Source organism: Trachurus japonicus, chromosome 11, assembly GCF_045865225.1.
Source record: "Trachurus japonicus isolate A0001 chromosome 11, Traja_1.0".
Classification (NCBI taxonomy): domain Eukaryota; kingdom Metazoa; phylum Chordata; class Actinopteri; order Carangiformes; family Carangidae; genus Trachurus; species Trachurus japonicus.
The window spans coordinates 22,308,532-22,327,306 of record NC_140917.1 but is presented as its reverse complement, the minus strand read 5'-3'; the positions used below and the strand labels follow the sequence as shown (position 1 = coordinate 22,327,306).

The following is an 18,775-nucleotide window of genomic DNA, read 5'->3' as shown; positions in this document are numbered from 1 at the left end:
GCCAGCACCTCTAAAACTGATTAACTGAGATATAATTCAAACTACTCATTTGTGTGCATAAGTGTGATATTGATATCAAAAGGCCAGACTGCTCCTTAAGAGATTTGGCTAACTCCTTGTAACTCAGATGTCATTTATTTGAGCTCAAATTAAAAACTACATGTTATGAAAATCAATTTGTATCTTTAGAGACAGTTCTCATTGTGATGGTGAATGTTTTGGATCATTTCTGCAGTAGGCCCAGTTCCAGTTGTACAGTGAGGTCTGTGCATGAGAGTGGTTGCTGTTAAATATTTCACATAGTGTTTCACATGTGTGAGTGCCACTAAAAATGTTAATTGACCTTTCTGAATAGCTAAGGGACTGTTTTCTCAGAACTTGGCCTCTGCTGCTTCCATATAAGTCACTTTAATGTCTTTAATGAAGGTTTGTATGTTGAAACTAATGGATTGTTGTTAATAAATTACCACGTGGACCACGTACATCTTTTTTAAATTTGTGTGAATGTGACTGATGTTGTCTGGCCTGCCCTGAGTGGGTTTCGAACTCGGGCCTCCCCCAACTGAACTTGTAGGAAAACCACCAGTGTAGATAATGAAAATATGATAATGTCCTACTATAAAAATGTCTGTGTTTTTTCATTCAAAAGTAAATTTAAAAAGATTAAAAAACAAACAAAACTATATTAGTTAATATGTGTGGCATAAATGCATAAACACAACAATAATAATTGCAACTGTTAAGTCCTTTTTGACCTTAGACAGACTAATGATAGCCTTAACTAGTTATCTTACATTTAAATACTTTTTTTTAATTTTTTTTTTTACTTGTGTCACCTTTAGCAACTTTAAAGCTGATGTCTTTACCTCCTTTAAATCAACCTTGTAAATACAAGCATGCTTTGTAGATTCAGAGGAATAATTTTACTACATCAAAGATTTATGTGCAGATGAAAACAAGCGTTTCATTATTTTCAGTCTCACTTTATTTAACGATGATGTGAAAAGTAAAGGCTGTCCATAACATTCAGACAATAAAAGAAGAATGTTATTCAATCCCCCCCTCCCCCAATAACAACTAATGGCTCCAAAAATGTTCAGGTGTTCCAAGTGTGATACTTATTTATACAACTTTTTCATATCTATACCTCATCTGTACATAACATAGTTACAGATACTGTAAATTAAAAAAATGACGTCCAAGTATCCTTATGGCATTTCTGTGAAATATCTCCTATGTAAAAATGAGAATGTACGTAAAGATCTTTACATATACATATATAGTTCTCTATTCTTTCTGTAATAAGAAAACAAGTTATTGCCCCTCAACATGTTGCATTTAACATAGGTTTTGTTTACCGTTTAAACTCTTAATTGAACTTAACGCCATGTGATACCACATATCTAACTGACAAAACAGTAACAGTATGGACCTGTGTGTTTTTCCACTTAATATATACGTCATATTGTTATATTTTTGGACATGTATGTTTCGTGTTCTCCAGAAACCCTGATGATGACACATACAAAGATATAATTATATACGTATATGTCATTTTGACCTTCAAACTAAAGAGATAAAAAGACCTGTGGCAAATACAAACCATCAGCATGATGTTATTTATTACAGGAAATTATGAGCCCTTGACCTACTACAGTTGCATTTGAACAATTTTTCATCCATGTTGAAAAAGATTGAAATTAATTGTATTAAAAGAGAAAAAAAAAATCAGGGCACAGTTTCATAACTAGAACAATATACCTGATGATTTGCATTTGGCATTCTGAATGGACAAAAAAAAAGAAAAAAAAAGAGGAAATTTTTAATTTGGTAAATGCCAGGAGTTGGTTATTAAGATTGATCTTTTGCTACTACCTTCACTTTATTGCCCTCAGTGAATAACTGCTAAACCAGTAGCATAGTCGATATGATAAAGTTGAGTTTGTCACTGAGAATCTTGGCATTGACATGTTTAAAGAACTCAAAGGTCCATGTTTTGTAAGGAAGTATACGTCAAACCAATTGCAGGTGAGAGGATGAAACAACAGAGTGGATTTGTCACGACAGTTGCAAAAACAGAGGTAACTCTGTGAATTATACATTTTATTTCATGCCGTCTTGAGAAAGCCAAATACCAAATATTCCATACATGGACACCATCATCAGGGTATCAGCAAATTGTACACAATCACATATAATGTAATATATAAAATGTGCGGTTGGTTTTTCTTCTCCTGAAGGAAGAACCAATCCTCTGACAATGTCTCTCACTCACTTGTCAAGTGACTGTGATTCTCTGGTTGGCAAGGGTGCTGGACAAGCCGTGACTCCTTGGAGGTCTGTGCTCGGGATTTTCTTGCTCCTGTGCTCAGCAGGGGGCTGGAAGAGGGAGGAGCTCTCACAGGGAGACACCATGATATGTCCGACAGCGGGTGGATCTGTGCTGGGCTCGTGTCCCACTTCGTCCCCGTGTCCTCCACTGACCTTGCAGCTGATTGACAGTGTTTTTGATCAGACGCCAGCTCGGAGAGGAAATCCACTCTAGCTTAAGTGGAGCTTTCACCAAGTTCTCCCATACTGTCCCATGCATTGAGGCATTGAATTCAAATAAATCTATGACACGTACAATTTACAGATGTGTGGCCAATGCTGTAGTTTGCTGGGTCAGCGCCATTATCACCCTAATATGTATTGTTGGTTCCTGCAGGCTACAATATAAGACAACAGGCACAGCGCTCAACAAACGCCTTAAAAACTAAAAACCAAGACACCAATGGTGAAACATATGCTGAGAACAAACCTCACACTCGATAAAAAGTCCTTTTTAGTCCGGAGTCCCTGTTTGCTTTTCTCCTGCATGAGGACAGTTTTACAAAAAAATGACAACACTGTGTCGATGACCGTTTTGCTCAGTGCAGCCTTCTTGGGCCGAGTTCAACGGCACTGAATTACATTTCCATAGCAACTGAGGTATGTTCACTGTTGCTAAGTGTGAAGTGATTTCTTGTGACACTCAATATTATCTGTGAAAGAAAGCCCTGTGTCTGTGCTTTATGCTCTATCACTGTGACCAGCAGTGGTGTCATCACCGTCTTGGAACTGAAAGCTACAGCTGGTTGGGGCTTATTTCTTGAGGCTCCCATCCGTTCATTGTCTTGACTGCCCGCTCATGGAAATTCAGGTCAACCGTTTAATCCAGACTAGCTGTGGATCCGGCAGACCTACATCCTTTCCACCATCAACTCTTGAGTTTTATTTCTTCGGAAGAATTTTAGGTCAGAGTCTTGTGCCCTCTTGTCACTGACATGAACCTCATTGCCCTTTACTGTGCTGGTTAGCTGTGAGGGCTCGATCAGATGGACATCTTAACAGTCTGTAGAGACCACTCTGTAGGAATCGATATGACCAGGCCCGTCACTAATGCCTTGACTGAAAAGCACCTGAATTTATAAGGTGCTCTCTTGCGTTTTAAGTGTACATCTGAATGTGTGCATTTCTTGGCATATAACACGCATTAAAAGACAACTGTGGAACACTCTTGTGGTGTCTTTTAGCTCTATTATCTAACATAATATGCAGCCTTGGAGACCCGGTAAAAGGCATATCAATATTCTGTTTAACATGCTTTCGGAGGATGTATTAAAAATGATTGAGTCATTTGTTTAGTTATCTATTTTTGATTTAAATAAAATAAAAATAAACATGGAAGGCCATATGCAAAGTCTGATGTGAAATATCTGACGAAAATCAGTGGTGCAAATTTAGCAAAGTGAAAAAAAAAACAGCCATGTGAGTCTTACTCCACGTTGGAGCAGTGTCCCTCTGGAGCCTTTTCATGTTGTGTGACTCACAGGCTTTGATGTATCTCACTTTGCTGCCCATAAGCTAATTTATCAGCAGTTACACAAATTAATTCATATCTCTTTCATACACATGTCTAAGTCTTTGTAGGTCGGATGCCATGTTTTAGAAGCTTTCATTTGCCTACCTGCCTCTCTTACACACTCCACTTCTTGAACCCCTTTAATTGTCCATTCACAGCATATACAAAGCTTACAGCATACAGCTTACATCAAAGTCTGAAATGATGATATTTACACGTCTCCACGAGGTTGGGAAGTGGACGGGGAGTAAATTGGATTTTCCTTTGTTGGGTTTTTGTAAATTCCATGTCTCCACACCTGTATCCAGTCACTGAAGCAGTGAAATACTCGAGTTAGATGACGAGCTCACGCGTAGCTGTGAGCACAGACATACAACAGATAAGGAACAGAAACAGACAATCCCCTCTGAAGCAGATAAGGCTACACGTCAGGTCAGGGCTGGTCCACCACTGCTCTGCTATTGGGGTGTCAGTGTGTTCGTGCATGTGTGTATTTGTGTATGTTTGTGTTTGTTTTATTGTGCATATGTGTATATGCCTAGGCGAGGGGAGCAGACGAACAAGGGGACATTGCTGTGAACTGTGGGAGTTTGATAGGGTCATCCAGTGCCCCCTCTGTCTCCTCGCACCCCTTCCTGACTGAGGGTTTCAGTTCTCAAGAGAGGCCGGGGTGAAGAGGTACAAAGAGTGAAACTCGGCCGATCCCCCTCCCTCTCTTCTCCCCCTGTCCTCCTTGTTCTGAGACAAAATACGCACATACGCTGATGATATCAGTCTATTTGTTGTAGAAAAAAAGAACCATATATGTCTCCTCTGCAAAGAGCCAGGTGGAGGAGTGAACGAAGCTCACAGGCCAGAGACCATTACCCGGTAGGAGGGGGGCATGTGTCTGTGACGTGGGCTGGAACCAGGGCTGCCACTGGGGCTGGTGCAGCTGGCATCAACCCCTCCTATGGAAGGTAGGTAGGCATGGTGCAGGATGGGAAGCTGCAAGGACAGTCGACGTTGTATGCTGCAGGGAGAGAAGGTAAGGTACAATGTCAGGCATACAAAGTAACTAAGTATATTTACCAACTTCACTGACAATTATGTTCATGTGACACCAACCAAGGCTATACTATGCTTTCATTGTGCACTCAGTAGAAGTCTGTCTGTATCTGTCTTGCATTTAACCAATTTCAACTGTTCACTTGGTTAAGGAGAGGGGGAAAAAAGATAATAAACAATGTTTATTGGCCTTTTGTCTGTGGCACAAACTGAGGTTGGTCCATGGTGTAAAACAAAGAGTAAGCATTATCACCTTCTGTACTTTGTGTTTCACTACATAAATGGAACATAACAAAATGCCCTGGGACTAAAATTGCATATAAAGTGCTGCAAAATAATCCAAAATGAACTAATTTCTTTATGTTAATAGACTTTACATACACGTCGAAATGAGGGCAAAATTATATAGTAACACTCTACAGAATATAAAACAGTCAGCTGTGGGTGAGTAAGCCTATTGTTTATTAATACTTAACATTCAACTTCAGTGAGTATTGATTCGAAAGTACTGACAAAGACAAAAGGGAGAGACACAGGGGGAAAATAATGTGTTACGGTCTGATTCTCTCTCAGGCCATGTAGTAGACTTGCCCAATTTACTGTTAAGATTCTCACAGGTTGTGTTTGATGTTGTTTAAATCACGATAGCTGTATGGAGACGTAGGAACCAGAATGACTGGTTGGTTTAACTAATTGTCAATATTTTATTAATGTACAATGTTGGGTAGCTGTTGCGTTATGCAGCCATCTGATACTGACACTAACGCCCTGATGTTGTAAACAAGTAAGGTGGAAAGTAGGACAGACAACGTCTTGTTTGGTAGTATTTGAGCAAGAAAACAAAAAACAAGGTTGCACGTGTGTTGAGTAAGAATTAACCGGCATCACTTGACAGGTGAAATACATAACCACATGCAGAACAGACACGTGGATGTTAAGGTTGGAAACACACTGAACAAAAGGTAATTGACAGGGAAATTATGAATATCCCTACTGAGAACAGACAGGCAAAGTATAGTTCATGCAAACTCTCAGCAATTCTTCTAATTGTTTTCCCTGTATTCTTTAGCAGCCGCCTTCCCTTCTTCTCTCCTTTCTAAGTCGTTAATCCACCGTGCCTCCCAGCTTCTGGGATCATCTGACAAAAAGAACATTTCATGCTTCCGCCTGGTGTGACAGTTCACACCCTACCTCGCCAGAGCCAGTGCCACTGCCAGCCGTTCTCAAGAAAATTGCATAACCAAATGCCAGTTATGTAAAATAAATAAATAAATAAATAAGAGGGGGAATGAAATTCAAGCTCAGTCAGCGACAGACCTAGAAAAATGTCTTAATTAGGTGAACTTTAAAATATTAATAGTTCTCAGGCCTAGTCAGTTATCATGACCTGTCCCATTTCTGTCGGAAACACAGTCTCTCTTCCGAGGGAATTTCAGTGTGTATATTCTGTGTTCTCTATATGACACACAGATGCTGCACTTGACAATTACATGCACCTGGTGTGTGACTTTGCATTTGTCATGTCACAAAGCGTTACCATTCGTCCTCCTCCACCACCTCACCTCCCTCCATACTAACTTCTTTATATTTGTCTCTTTCTCTCTCACTGCCTCTTCATCTCTCTTCCCTCCATGTGATCAAACATTCATGTGGCATGGGAATAGCTCTGAGTGTTCCTTTACTTCTGTTCTCCTCCCTGTCTATTTTCAGAGCTGCTTCCAATGCGAGCTGTAAATCACTGGTTACATAAGCCTCTGTGAGTCTCTACCTCTTTCTTTCTCTCATTCTCCTTATTTGTCTCACTTTCCTATCTAAACATCCTTCTGCCTGAATCCTTCTCTTCTCTGTAACTGCCCTCTACCTCAGTATTTTACCCTCCTTGCTTGCTGTCTCTTCTTTCTCTTCTTTCTCTGTCTGTCTGTCCCACTACGTTGTGCATTCTTCTTCTGGTTCTGGTTAAACGAATAAGGGAGGGAGAGCTCTCAATGATGCATGAAGTGTCCCCCCCCCCCCCCATTGATGAAGTCGACATCCCTCAGCTCTGCCACCTTATAAATAATAAGTGAATGTAGATCTGCATTTGTCGCATGAGTGTTTTGAGAGTCCAAAACCATCTTCTTTTACAAGTTGGGACAACAAATCAATCTACTGCAGGTGAATGTGTGCACACTGTACAAGCGCACGTGTCTCTAAGTGTTTCACGGCGAGCGTACAGGCTGCAGTAAGTCCTGCATGGTGGGAGAATACACGCGTACACTCTACGTGGTTATATGTATGTTGATGTGCGTGGGAGATAGAAATTTACAGGGCCGGCCCATGCTTTCGCCGGGCTCTGTTGCCAGAGCAACTGCCTGAGAGCGGCTGGTGGTTGTGATATGTGTGACGTGCAGTCTGAAGAGAAAGCTGACAAGAGGGAGGAGGAGAGGGGGAGGGACATGGGGGTAGAGGTGCTGAAGAAACGGGAGAGCTCACTGTTCGGGTGAGTTGATATCCTCCAGGGGACCTCTGTTTATTCTGGAAGGGTCCATGGAGCCCCACTGCGCCTGAGGCTTCTGCTCCAGGTGGTTCTTCAGTATCGACTTCTCGCCATCTGCATTGAAAACACATGTAAACCTCATAAACAACGCGGCAGGCTGTGTCAAGAGGGCTGTCACAGTTAACTGCTCGGCTGACACCAGCTGCGCATGCCCAGAGCCTGAGACCTGATATTAAGGGCATTTGCCGAAACATTTGGTGCTTATATCTGGGTCAGGATCCTCATTTGTTTCTTCAGTTGTTTGGGAGAAGGGTAGTCATGAACATGAAAGATGCTTCTTGATTTTTAAGCAATAACTTTTGTCCATGCAAGAAGTGATTTTGTCACTTTCTGTCACAAGAACCACCAATTTGTACCCAGCTGATGTCAATATCTAGAGAACATGACACCACTTGTTTTTCCACAGCAGGTACTGGAGAGGGGATTCCTCTGGGACTGATGACGGCATACAAGTGTTCTTGTGTGACGTCAATGCAATGCATTGAAGGGATAGTTTTGGTTTTTTGATGTGGGGTTGTGTGAGGTATATATGAGTAGATGCAGTAGATTCTGTTCAGCCTGCTCCCAGAATGAGTGTGCTACATCTACTACAAGTGACGTATACGTCATATAATTCAAACAACCCCTTAAACAACATGATACAATGTTCATGTTCTGAAATGTTGCCGTTACTGTCTGTGAACTGAATGAAGAGCTCGAAATTGTGGTGACGCTCCACAACACCTATAGGCTAATGATGTCTTATTTAGGCTAACGTGGAAAAAATATAATGTTGGCTTTTGAAATAAATATTTCCACTCAGTATGCAGGATGAACTATAAAGCACTAGTGAAAAATAAAATTGTCGCTGTGTGGGACAAATATGCATTAAGTGGAAACGGACACAAAGTAAAAGAATGAACAGTCCTTTATCAGGAGAGGAAGGCAGGGAGGACAAAACATGATTTCTGCATTTTCTTAATGTTGCAGAGGATGTTGGAGTTGATGAGGCTGAAACACAATAAGAATTACAGTAAACAAACATCACTTTTCAGGAGTAGCACCTGGAGAGTAGTGGGATGATTTTTCCCTACAGAGTTTTCTCTCCTGTTGTCCCAGATATCCCAGCACTTTGTGACCTGATTCACTGATCACAGTGCTCCATGCCCTGATTGGCCATCTGAGCTCACTGGACTATTTTAGAGCAGACTAGTTTTTGCATTTTGAAAAGAGCCTAACCTTGTGCTTCTCATGCTGTGTTAAAAGCCCAGACAGAGATATTTATATAGTTAATTATGGATTCAGACACATAATATGTGTTTGTGCTACAAAGAAAGTACTGGGCCATGATTTTTTTTCCCACAGGGCCAGTTCTAGGCTGTATAACACCTTACGCAGAGTGTAGTAAGAGTTTTAAGATCAAATGTTTAACGAACAAGAGTTAATCAGCATAAACCTTCTATCTACTCTCACAGTTCTATGTTTATTCATTTAGAAACCAAGTTAAAACTATGAACTGATTAATTTAATTAAATAATTGATGGACAGTGAAATAATTTAAACAGTTTTTCAACAACATTTTCAACACTAATAATTACACAAACGTCATTAAAAAAATATTCTAAAATGTGAGATTTTTGTCCTGTTATACAACTCTGTCCATCAGATTGCCAGTCAAAACATGCATTTTGAAGGGTCCTATTGTGCTCTGTAAAAACTGGGATGAGTATTTTTTTCTGACCATCGATTGATAAACAGTTAATCAAGAATAATTAAAGCAGTGATCAAGAAGAAAAATAAAACCATAAAATGAGCCCTGAGGTCATCGGCATCATTTTCAGTTGCAGTATGATGGATTGGATTTTCTGGTCCACAGGGGAATAATTGCTGCAAGTGTCGAAGTCATAAACATGATATTAGATTCACAAGTTACTATGAATTGATAACATACTGCAACATCTCATATTAAAAAGGCCAATCTGTCAGAAAACACCAGCATCACCATGTGCTTGGACATATTCAGAGAGAGAAAGACGAAGAGAAAGGAAGAAAGAATGATAGAGAGAGAGAGAGAGAAAGAGGGATGGAGAGTTGCTTCTCACCCTTTGTGAGTGAGTGTAATCACTGTTGACATGGCGTTCTACTCTTATAACAGCCACTCATCCACAGCCCCCAATACATTCAGATCAGCTCTCTTATGAATACTGATGACTAGAGTTAGGAGCCGACGACGACAACGACAATGATGATGATGATGAGTGTCAAGCATAAGCAGATTGAGGCTGGGAAAAGTTTATATGCTGGTGATCTTTAAAGGAGGCTTAATGACCTGTGATTTTATTTCCATAATGTGTGTCAGGCTGATGTTTGCGAGTACCACCTAACATGCTGTCTCTCTTTGTCTGAACTAGTTTTCTCTAAACCCTCTGTCTCCTTCGCTCCCTTCAGAAAACAGTTCAACATCCCAGAGACCGAAAACCTTTCGGTCTCTGGTCTCTGTATGAAGAGTTACAGTAAAGTAGTGTGTGCAGTGTGAGAGCAGCCTCAGATGAGTAAACTGGGCTCATCATATATTGTGTGCGTGGTGACATGAAATCAGTTCTTAGTACTGGGTTATTATCAATACTAATGCATTTAAGTAACGGGTAAAAAAAAACCAAACAGACCAATTTCTCCTCCAGCATGTTTTTCCACATATGTATCCATTATGGGAGATATATTCTCACCACCAACTGCAGCTGTTGGCCTGGAGAGGTTACACATATTTCATGTTTCTGCATCCATACTGTTTATAAATATGATTCATATACTGTTTGGTATTTTGATAAATCTATAGAAAACAGATACACACTGTTGGTCACAGTCTGTTTTTCTTCATATAAAAATCTCTCTGTAAATGCATATTCATACTGACAAGTCTTTGGTTGTAATTGTCTCTTGACAACATAACCAAGAGAGCACATATAAAGATTAAAAATAGATCTATTTCCATGAGCCCACACAATGTGAAGTTCAGCAAAGAGAGTCTGATCAGCTGTCAGCTCCTGCCAGATCACACAATAAGACGATGTGTTAACTGAGGGTGGTTCATTATTTTCAGGTAACATGTCACATTTTTTTATGTCAAGATTTTTTTTCCCAAAAAATTGACATATTGTGTACAAAGATTTTTATAGACACATAATAAAAAACTGTGCCCTGACCCATGACAGTTAAGTAGTCTTATAAAATCTCAAACCACTGAAACATCTCTTGATTAAGAAAATTTGATGCAGTTTCTGGGTGGATAAATATAGGAAGGTCAAAAATCTCACAGATGGCCGCTCATTACTTACTAATTAAAATAATCTTGGCACTGACTCCTCAACACCGAGCTGCTCCAACCAACAGCATAACAACACAGACATTTTTTTTTATTTCAGATCTATCCTTGTGAGTGTACCACCACATAATAACAAACCCCAACCCCCAACCCCCCACCACCTCAAATTATTTTAAAGCCAGACAATATTTGGACTACAACAGGAGGGCGTGTGTCTGGTGTGTTTGTGCGTGCGCAGTTGCAAAAGATGAGAAGCAGAGAGGAAGGAGAAACAGGGGGAAGCAGAGAGCAAACTAAAAGACAAAGAAGCAGCATTGGATAGTCGCTCCCTGAATGTACTCATTAACTGCCATCAGTTCATTGCGTAACTATGAACTTTCACAGATGAGAAGCTTCTCGAACATTTCTAACATCCTCTGCTCCCAATCCGCAGGATGAGCGCAGCTGCTTTGCTCTCTTACCTTCCCAAACTCAGACAGATCCATTAGACACCCCCGAGAGCAGCTTTGTGCTGGCGTGTGCATCAGACATGCCGGATCTGGCTGCTGTACATCACCATCACCCCATGTCTCTTAAAATGGTGCGTAATACAAAGCGATGCTGCTGGGGTGCAGCAATTCACTGATTCAATTTTAGGAGCCCAGCTTCATAATATCTAAGATATGGCTGTGTCAGTTCAAACAGCATGAACCAGGCAATGCGTCTTTAAATGTTAGATTCAGATTGTGTTTCCATCTGCTTGTCTGTCCCAATGATGATTCATCTTAACTGCTTCCTCCCTTTTCTGAAGTCTTCTCTCATATGTGTTCTCAAGCACATTGTTCAACAGACAGCAGACAGCGCCACTACCCCCACCCCCAAACACTTAACAATTAGGTGAAAACGAGTGTAGACACACTCTGGGGTTTATAATTAAAGGTGAAAGAGTTGATAAAGCATGACTACAGTGTGTTCTGAACTTGCCAAGCAGCGCTGAGGTATTCAGGAACTGTAGCTAATCTCATGACTCATTCTCAGAGACGTCACAGGCTCTCTGTCAGACAGAGTGTGCCTGTCTCCCTTCTTCACCTCCCGCGGACAGGAGCTCAGAAACAGAAAAAAAGAAACCTCAAGGTATTCTGCTGCTCTGAACGCAGCATTAAAATCCTACACTGATGCCACTAAACCTACATCAGATGTTGTCAGGAATTATTATTTCATAGTGTGAGGGGATAAGCCCTCCATTTCTTACCATTAACAAATTGTGAATGTCAACAGGATTATGAAACTGTGACATTAACCAGTTTAATGTATATTTTTCTATGGAATATGTTCCTAGGAAGCCTAGTTATAGTGATACACATTACTGTATGAAAAACTAAACCACATGGTACTACAGGATTGCTATGATATCGTTTCCAGCCACCAGCAGCAGCACTGAGCTCTCACTTAACCATCTTGGATTTCAACAATAGTGAAACATTTTGCACAAAGCTACGGTGGCCCTCAGGGGTCAAAGCACTGCAGCTTACGTAAGAAAACACATGCAAAGACACAGACGTGCAAATTCAGAAAACAACTTCATCAATTGAGCCCATCACTTTTTTTTTTGCATCCCCAGAAACACTTCCATACTGTTATGAGTTTTTGCATGGCATAGGTGGTCAAACTGATGAAGTGCATTATTCAACACAATGTCAAATAAAGTTGAAGAGGCCCTATTTGTGAATTCATGATATAACTGAAATGGTGGTTTCATGAAATAAGTTGATTCTAAACAGATTATATTCCACTGGGTGCTGTAAACCGGCAAAAGTTAATCATACTCTAATAGGACTGTGATAAGCTGCTTTTATGCAGCCTGTTCAGTGTGGGAATTGTCTGCCTTTATTCCACCTCAATGTTATGTATAAAAGTATGAACCCAGGCTTGGGGGGAAGGGGGTCCATTATTGATAAAAGACTGTAGATGGAAACGTATAGTCAGTTTCTCACCTTTACCATCCGTGAAGTTGCGTATGCTGAGGATGTTGTTTGCGTCCGGGTAATGGTTCTGTTTGATGTATGGAGTTTTCTCTGGAGTGTCCTGCAGCTGCATGGTCACTTCCTCCAGCTCCTTGTCCAGCTTTTTAAACAGAAAAACAGACAGATTATTAGTTGTTGTTTTGTTTTTAAAAAATAGGGGAAAAATACAGTAGATGCTAAACTAGATTAAGTACATAATGAACCAAACCAAAACCATCTTTGCATACCTTATTCACAGACAACTTCAAGTCAGCTTCAAGGTTATCAGACAAATATTACCCAGCATGGAGTCTAGTACTTTATTTACAGCAACTGCTCCAGCCACATTCTTCACCATCCAGTGAGGAATGTAAAAGGCTCCTGTCAGAATAACTTTTCTTGTCCTCCCGGGTGTCAAACTAGCTCCTCAGTCATGAACAACACCAAGGACAACAGTTCATCTCTGAGAGACCTGGTAGAAAGCCACGACTGCCAAGGGATTTTATCAGATGTCAATCAATGTCAGAATGGATGAACATTTTAAAGAAATGAATAATGAGTGTATAGCCCAGGACAAGGGCCACAGACACTCAGTGACAAAAGAGTCTCTTGAAGTGGTGAGAGTTGCTTTAAACAACTAACTTCAATGGATTGAATGATACTTGCAAATGAACTGGCTACACAGAGCCACTGTGTTGAAGTCCATTGAGGTTAAATTATTTTCTTTAGTTTAAACCTTTGATCAATTTCTGACCTTCAATGACAGTACATGTCTCTGTTTCTGTTCCATTATTGTAGTAAAATCATTCATTGTGTGTGTGTGTGTATGTGTGTGTGGGGGGGTCAGACCTCTGTTATCCTCATGCGGAGGCGGTGGTTATCAGTTTGAAGCCCATCCAGTCGAGAAGTGTTGGCTTGGTTGACGCTGGTGACCGAGGTGGAGGTCTTTGAGTCTTCCTTCTTCTGGTTCTGGGTGAACTTTAACCTCCGGTTCTGGGTGGCTGCATCTGGGTTGGTTCTCATGGTGATAAACTGCAGGAGAGGTTATGAGCTTTCGTGAAGATGAGATTACATGGAAAAGCTCCACATAACTGTTTACGTTGCATTTTTTGTTGGATGGGGCTGAAGTGTGGTGTGTGAATGGGGTGATAATTAAACACATTTCTCTCTCTTTCACACATGAACTGACCTTGGGAACGAAGACCAGGCAGAGCGTGATCGTGCTGCAAAAGATGATCACTAGTGCTACGATGCAGAACTGGACATTGGGCTGGTCTCTGGTCAGAAAGGACACAGCAGCGCCGATGATGCACATGATGCCCACGTTGTACACACTCATCCCAATGTATTTGCTGTCGTTGAGGGCGGGGATGCTCACATTCCTGGTCTCCCATGCCAGAAAACAACCAAATAACTAGAAGGGAAAAGAGAGATAAAGTTTTGGGAAAATATTACATCACAGAGTAATTTACAGAATATCTAACTCTGGTTAAAAGAAGGTGTGAGCTCCTTTCTGTGGGGCAGTGCACAGATTGATTTAGTTCTCTTTATTGTTCTTCATAAATACTAATATAATAGAGTGCAGGTTTTACTCGCTTCATAAAAAAAATATCAAACACAAATTGACTTCATAATATGATAAAGTCTTAATGAGGAGAGAAATAATCTAAAGAGACACTTTAAAGCAGCCTCAGGTTTCATGCCAGTAAAATGTTTATTTAGTGTGAGAGAATAAATTGTTTGGAGGAACATTAGAGTTTCAGCAGCAGCAGCCACAGCCTGCCTGAATAATTCAGCCTGCCGTGTAAGGTGGCCTGCCTGCTTATTCTCAAATCTAAATTAGAGTTAGTGGAATGACAAGCGGCAGAATTAAAAGAACAGTCATCGAGGATTAGTGCGCCTCAGGTGTGTGAGGTTTTCGGTGAAGTGTGCGTGCATGTATTCATGTGTGAGCTTGTGCGTGTTTAAGTGTGTGCGGTGCATTGGTGACTGAAGCTTTAATGCCTCTTTTTTGCTGTGCTGTCCCCTCTCCTCTATGTCTTATACAGATGTGGGCTCCTGCCAATCACTTCATACAAACTCTTTCTTCCCTTATTATTTTCACACCGAAGCCCTTCAGCTAGTTAACCCGCAATTTTCTCCCTCCTTCCACCTCGCCGTCTTTGACATTTCACTGTGATAACTTTCACGCAGCATCCTCTGTGTTCTCTGCTTAAGATGATTTACCGCTGTGTCTCGCTCCTTCTCCTTCGCCTCACCGTGAATGTAGTGAGGTTTGCATAATTTACAGGTGCTCCTGCCTCTCGGAGGTTTTAAAACATGTGGTGGGGAAATGGAAAATTCCTATAGGGTGTGTTAGAGTTTGATTAGAACTGTGTCTCACACACCATGACAGGTACATGGTCAGATACAGCGCAGACTTGGGCCCCTGCCCTTATCATCTTGTCAGTGCCAAAGTGCCCATGTGAACTGAATTCCTAAAATATTAACATTAACAATTATATTATACATAGAAGTAAATATTCAGTGTCTGCCTGCAGAATCAACTGTACTCTACTGATGAGACTGGAATTATGAATAATATGCAAATGAAATCAGTGAACACATTTATTCAACAGCAAATCAGTTCTACTGATCTATCAAGATAAAAAATATAATAATATTCGATAATGATGCTTGGAAGACTATTAAAACCATCATTGTCACTTAATGGTCTATATGCATTAAAACTGTAGTAGTTGGAGCACAGGCTAAACTGTTATACACTGCAATATGAGGTTTTACAGTGGTTATGTGAGCAGTCACTTGTGTGTAATGTAGTCTGTCTCTTTCCAAGTCGTCACAGTAGAGAGGAGTTCTTATGGCCCGGATAATTCCTGTTTTGGCGCCATCTTCACTGATCCATATCAGTCCACATCTATGTTTACAGTCTACTTGTGTAATGCTGTCAATCTGATTCTCCGTACTGTAATTTTACTTTCGTTATATTTGTCTTCTATACGCATCAGTGTTGAATTTAATTATTGTATTTCTGTCCATACTGGATGAGGGATTCCTCCTTTTTCAGTGCCTGTGACATACACACTTACCACTACACACTAAACACACACATACAGTATTCACGTGTTCATACACACGTGAGGAGCTTTAAAGCAGATACTTAAGGTTTAATGCTAGCACACATTTCTTGAATAGGGTAACATACCAACAATAATACGAAAAGAAAAGACATCAAGCCTCAGACGTGCACGTTAACGAGGCTGTTAGGCATCACATCAGCAGATGTTGCACATTTGTGCAAGCAGACTTTTGAGTACACAGAGAAATTTGGTGTTCTCTCACCATTAGCAGCCCCTTGTAGGCATAGACGATGCCCAGCCAAATGGTCATGTGGGTGTTCTCACAGTGTTCCAAGAAGGGACGGATGGCGATGTCTCGGCCTTGGGGGTCCGCCTAGTGATACACAAACACATGGACAGGAAAAGAATTGAGTGAGACACCCAACAACAACAACAACAAAAAAAAGCACTTACGCAAATTAGACAGAAGAACAAATAAGCGGAAGCAGGCCCTAAGGTTGGGTTACAGTGAAGCATGCAGCGTTACCTGGAGGAGCGATACAACCAACAGAGAAAACCAGTAAATGAGCTCAGAAAGGAGGAAATCCTCAGTAAGCCTGTAAAGTGTTCCCACATTAGTTTCCTGTTTGCAGGTGTTCTCATTTCACATTCAGGGACAGACGCTGAACAGACTGTCCGCAGCCAGTCAGAATGAGGGGTGTCAGTGATCAAACATCCAGGTGTGTAATCAAACGGTGTCCCACCGTGGCCACTGGGCTTCTCCAAAGTCGGCCGAAGTTAAATGAATCCATGCTTAGTACGCTAATGGGCACAACTAATGAAGCCTATTCATTAATGTGATTTACACCTCCCCCTTTCTTCCTTGTTTCTCGCTCAGGCTCTGTCACGCAATCTCTCCATCCTGTCCCTGTCGCCCCGTTTCTCGTGCTTTCTTTTCATTTCCACTTGTCTTTCACTGCAGCTGGTGACACAGGTGACTCAAAGGGCAAATTAGCATCCGAGGTGGATATTAATATGCTAAAACACATCACTCCCTTTCGCTCTTTCTCCCTGTTAGGCAGAGCTTTAAAAAGCCTTTAATAAGAGCATTAGTTTGGCCTGTGTGGATTCATCTGAGGCCACACCAATATATCAACTGAGACACCTGGGGCAAGGCTGGGCATATTACCATCCAGCTCCTTAGGTATGTGTGTGTGTGTGCATGCGTGTCTGTGGGGGCAGTCTGCTCAGACTTATTTACAGTATGACATGTCTAATGGCTCGGCAGATGGTGTGTGTATATGCGCACAGGCATCTACAGTACAGTGTTTGATTTATAAGCAAATTCCTTCAAGGCAAAAAAGCAAGATGAGAGGAAAATACAGATGCTGGTGTTGTTTCCATCATCATACATTCCTCTCTGGTTGTGTACTTTGTTTAGTGTGCCTCATGCGAGTGCTCTCATCACAGTTAAATACACACCCACTCACACACATCCCTCTAGGTGCTGCAAAATATCTCTTCCACTAGTCATATTGACCCCATATTCTCCATTCAGATCACATTAAGGGTAATGGTAAAACTATTCATGTTTCTCTTTGACTGTTATGGATTTACATTAGTGGTTCATATAGGATGATAGGAAACTATAGTGCTTTAAGAGCTACACTGATTCACCAAACACAGCTAAACAGACATATTTCTGGTAATCCTGCAAGTGTTGTATTGTAGTACAGTTTTCTAGCTTTAATTCCCATGCCTCCCCCTTGAAAAAACAACTTTCAAGCTTGTGTTGCTCACCCATCTTGCTTTTAACATTCAATTCCACAAAGGATTACATATGCAGTTACACCACACAGAGTTTGGTGAAACATATACATATGGCAAGTGGAACTCTCCCAACACAAACACACACACACACACACACACACACACACACACACACACACACACACACACACACACACACACACACACAACACGGATGTGAAGTCAAGTTTTCCAACTGTGGCGACCAAGGGGATAGATCGGACTACGTGCAAGTGGCCATATTGGGTCAGGCAACCTGCAGTAGATGGGTGATCGATTCATCTTCACTAAAAAAAACCTTTCATAACTCTCTAGTTTCATAGAAAAGTACATGATTAAAATTATTTGTGATTTTAAGTACAGTATGTAGTATCATAACTGCATTTCTGACGTACAAACCAAACCAAACCGTTTAAAAATCGGTCAAAAACTGAGCAAGTTCTGGTTATTATAGTAGAACATGCACCACCATGCCGTAGATTCTTCTGTTGTACATTCATTACTTTATGCACCCTACAACACCCACACACATCCACTCCACACACAAAACATGCTCCACATACCTATCCACTAACATCCACACTCCATGATTTGTGATTTATTGTCTAACTTTATTATTCTCTGTTAAATAAATACTTATTTAATTGTGACAACGGTGCGTCTCCCTCCTTTGTCATGGCTGTAACACAACACCTTCCAATGATCTTCAAAACCATAGATGTCTTAAAACAGAAACACATCAAACATTGAAGATAGTTTCTGTGGCAGGAAGTGTGGTGCCGTTACGTGGCTCACGTCACTCATACCTGTGATTATTTGGGGGTATTAGAGTCTAGTTTACTTCAGGAGAAGGGCTGGTAGAAGCGGGTTTCTGCTTTGAGAGCCATGAAGTAGGTGGAAAGAGAGAAAAGTGGGGCAGGTGATGACGCACAGGCAAGCTATTTTTATTTATTCATTTATTTATTCCTTTATTTATTTATTTATTTATCTTTTATGAGCAGACATAATAAGTTGACACAGCTCAGAAAAAAAAAGGATTGTGAGACTGAAGCATGATATTTCCATCATATAGACACAGGCAACTTCTTCATGAAAAATATCTTTCAACCTATTTTTGTAATGTGTTGGGACTGAGCATGAGCAAATCATGAGTTATGT

The 18,775-nt window shown here is 40.8% G+C and overlaps 1 protein-coding gene across 4 annotated transcripts in view; it reads right to left on the bottom strand.

Moving 5' to 3' along the window:
* Nucleotides 1-1,103: 1,103 nt before the first annotated feature.
* gabbr2 (gamma-aminobutyric acid (GABA) B receptor, 2) overlaps nt 1,104-18,775 on the bottom strand; it is a 185,509-nt gene continuing 167,837 nt past the window's right edge. For all 4 annotated transcript variants that reach the window (XM_085791840.1, XM_085791842.1, XM_085791839.1 and 1 more), the window contains exons 14-19: nt 16,092-16,202; nt 13,939-14,163; nt 13,599-13,781; nt 12,741-12,870; nt 7,403-7,520; nt 1,104-4,895 (exon numbers count right to left, since the gene is read on the bottom strand). In XM_085791840.1, coding sequence (XP_085647966.1) covers nt 4,730-4,895; nt 7,403-7,520; nt 12,741-12,870; nt 13,599-13,781; nt 13,939-14,163; nt 16,092-16,202 — 933 coding nt within the window. In that variant the 3' untranslated portion in view covers nt 1,104-4,729. The remainder of the gene's footprint in view (nt 4,896-7,402; nt 7,521-12,740; nt 12,871-13,598; nt 13,782-13,938; nt 14,164-16,091; nt 16,203-18,775) is intronic.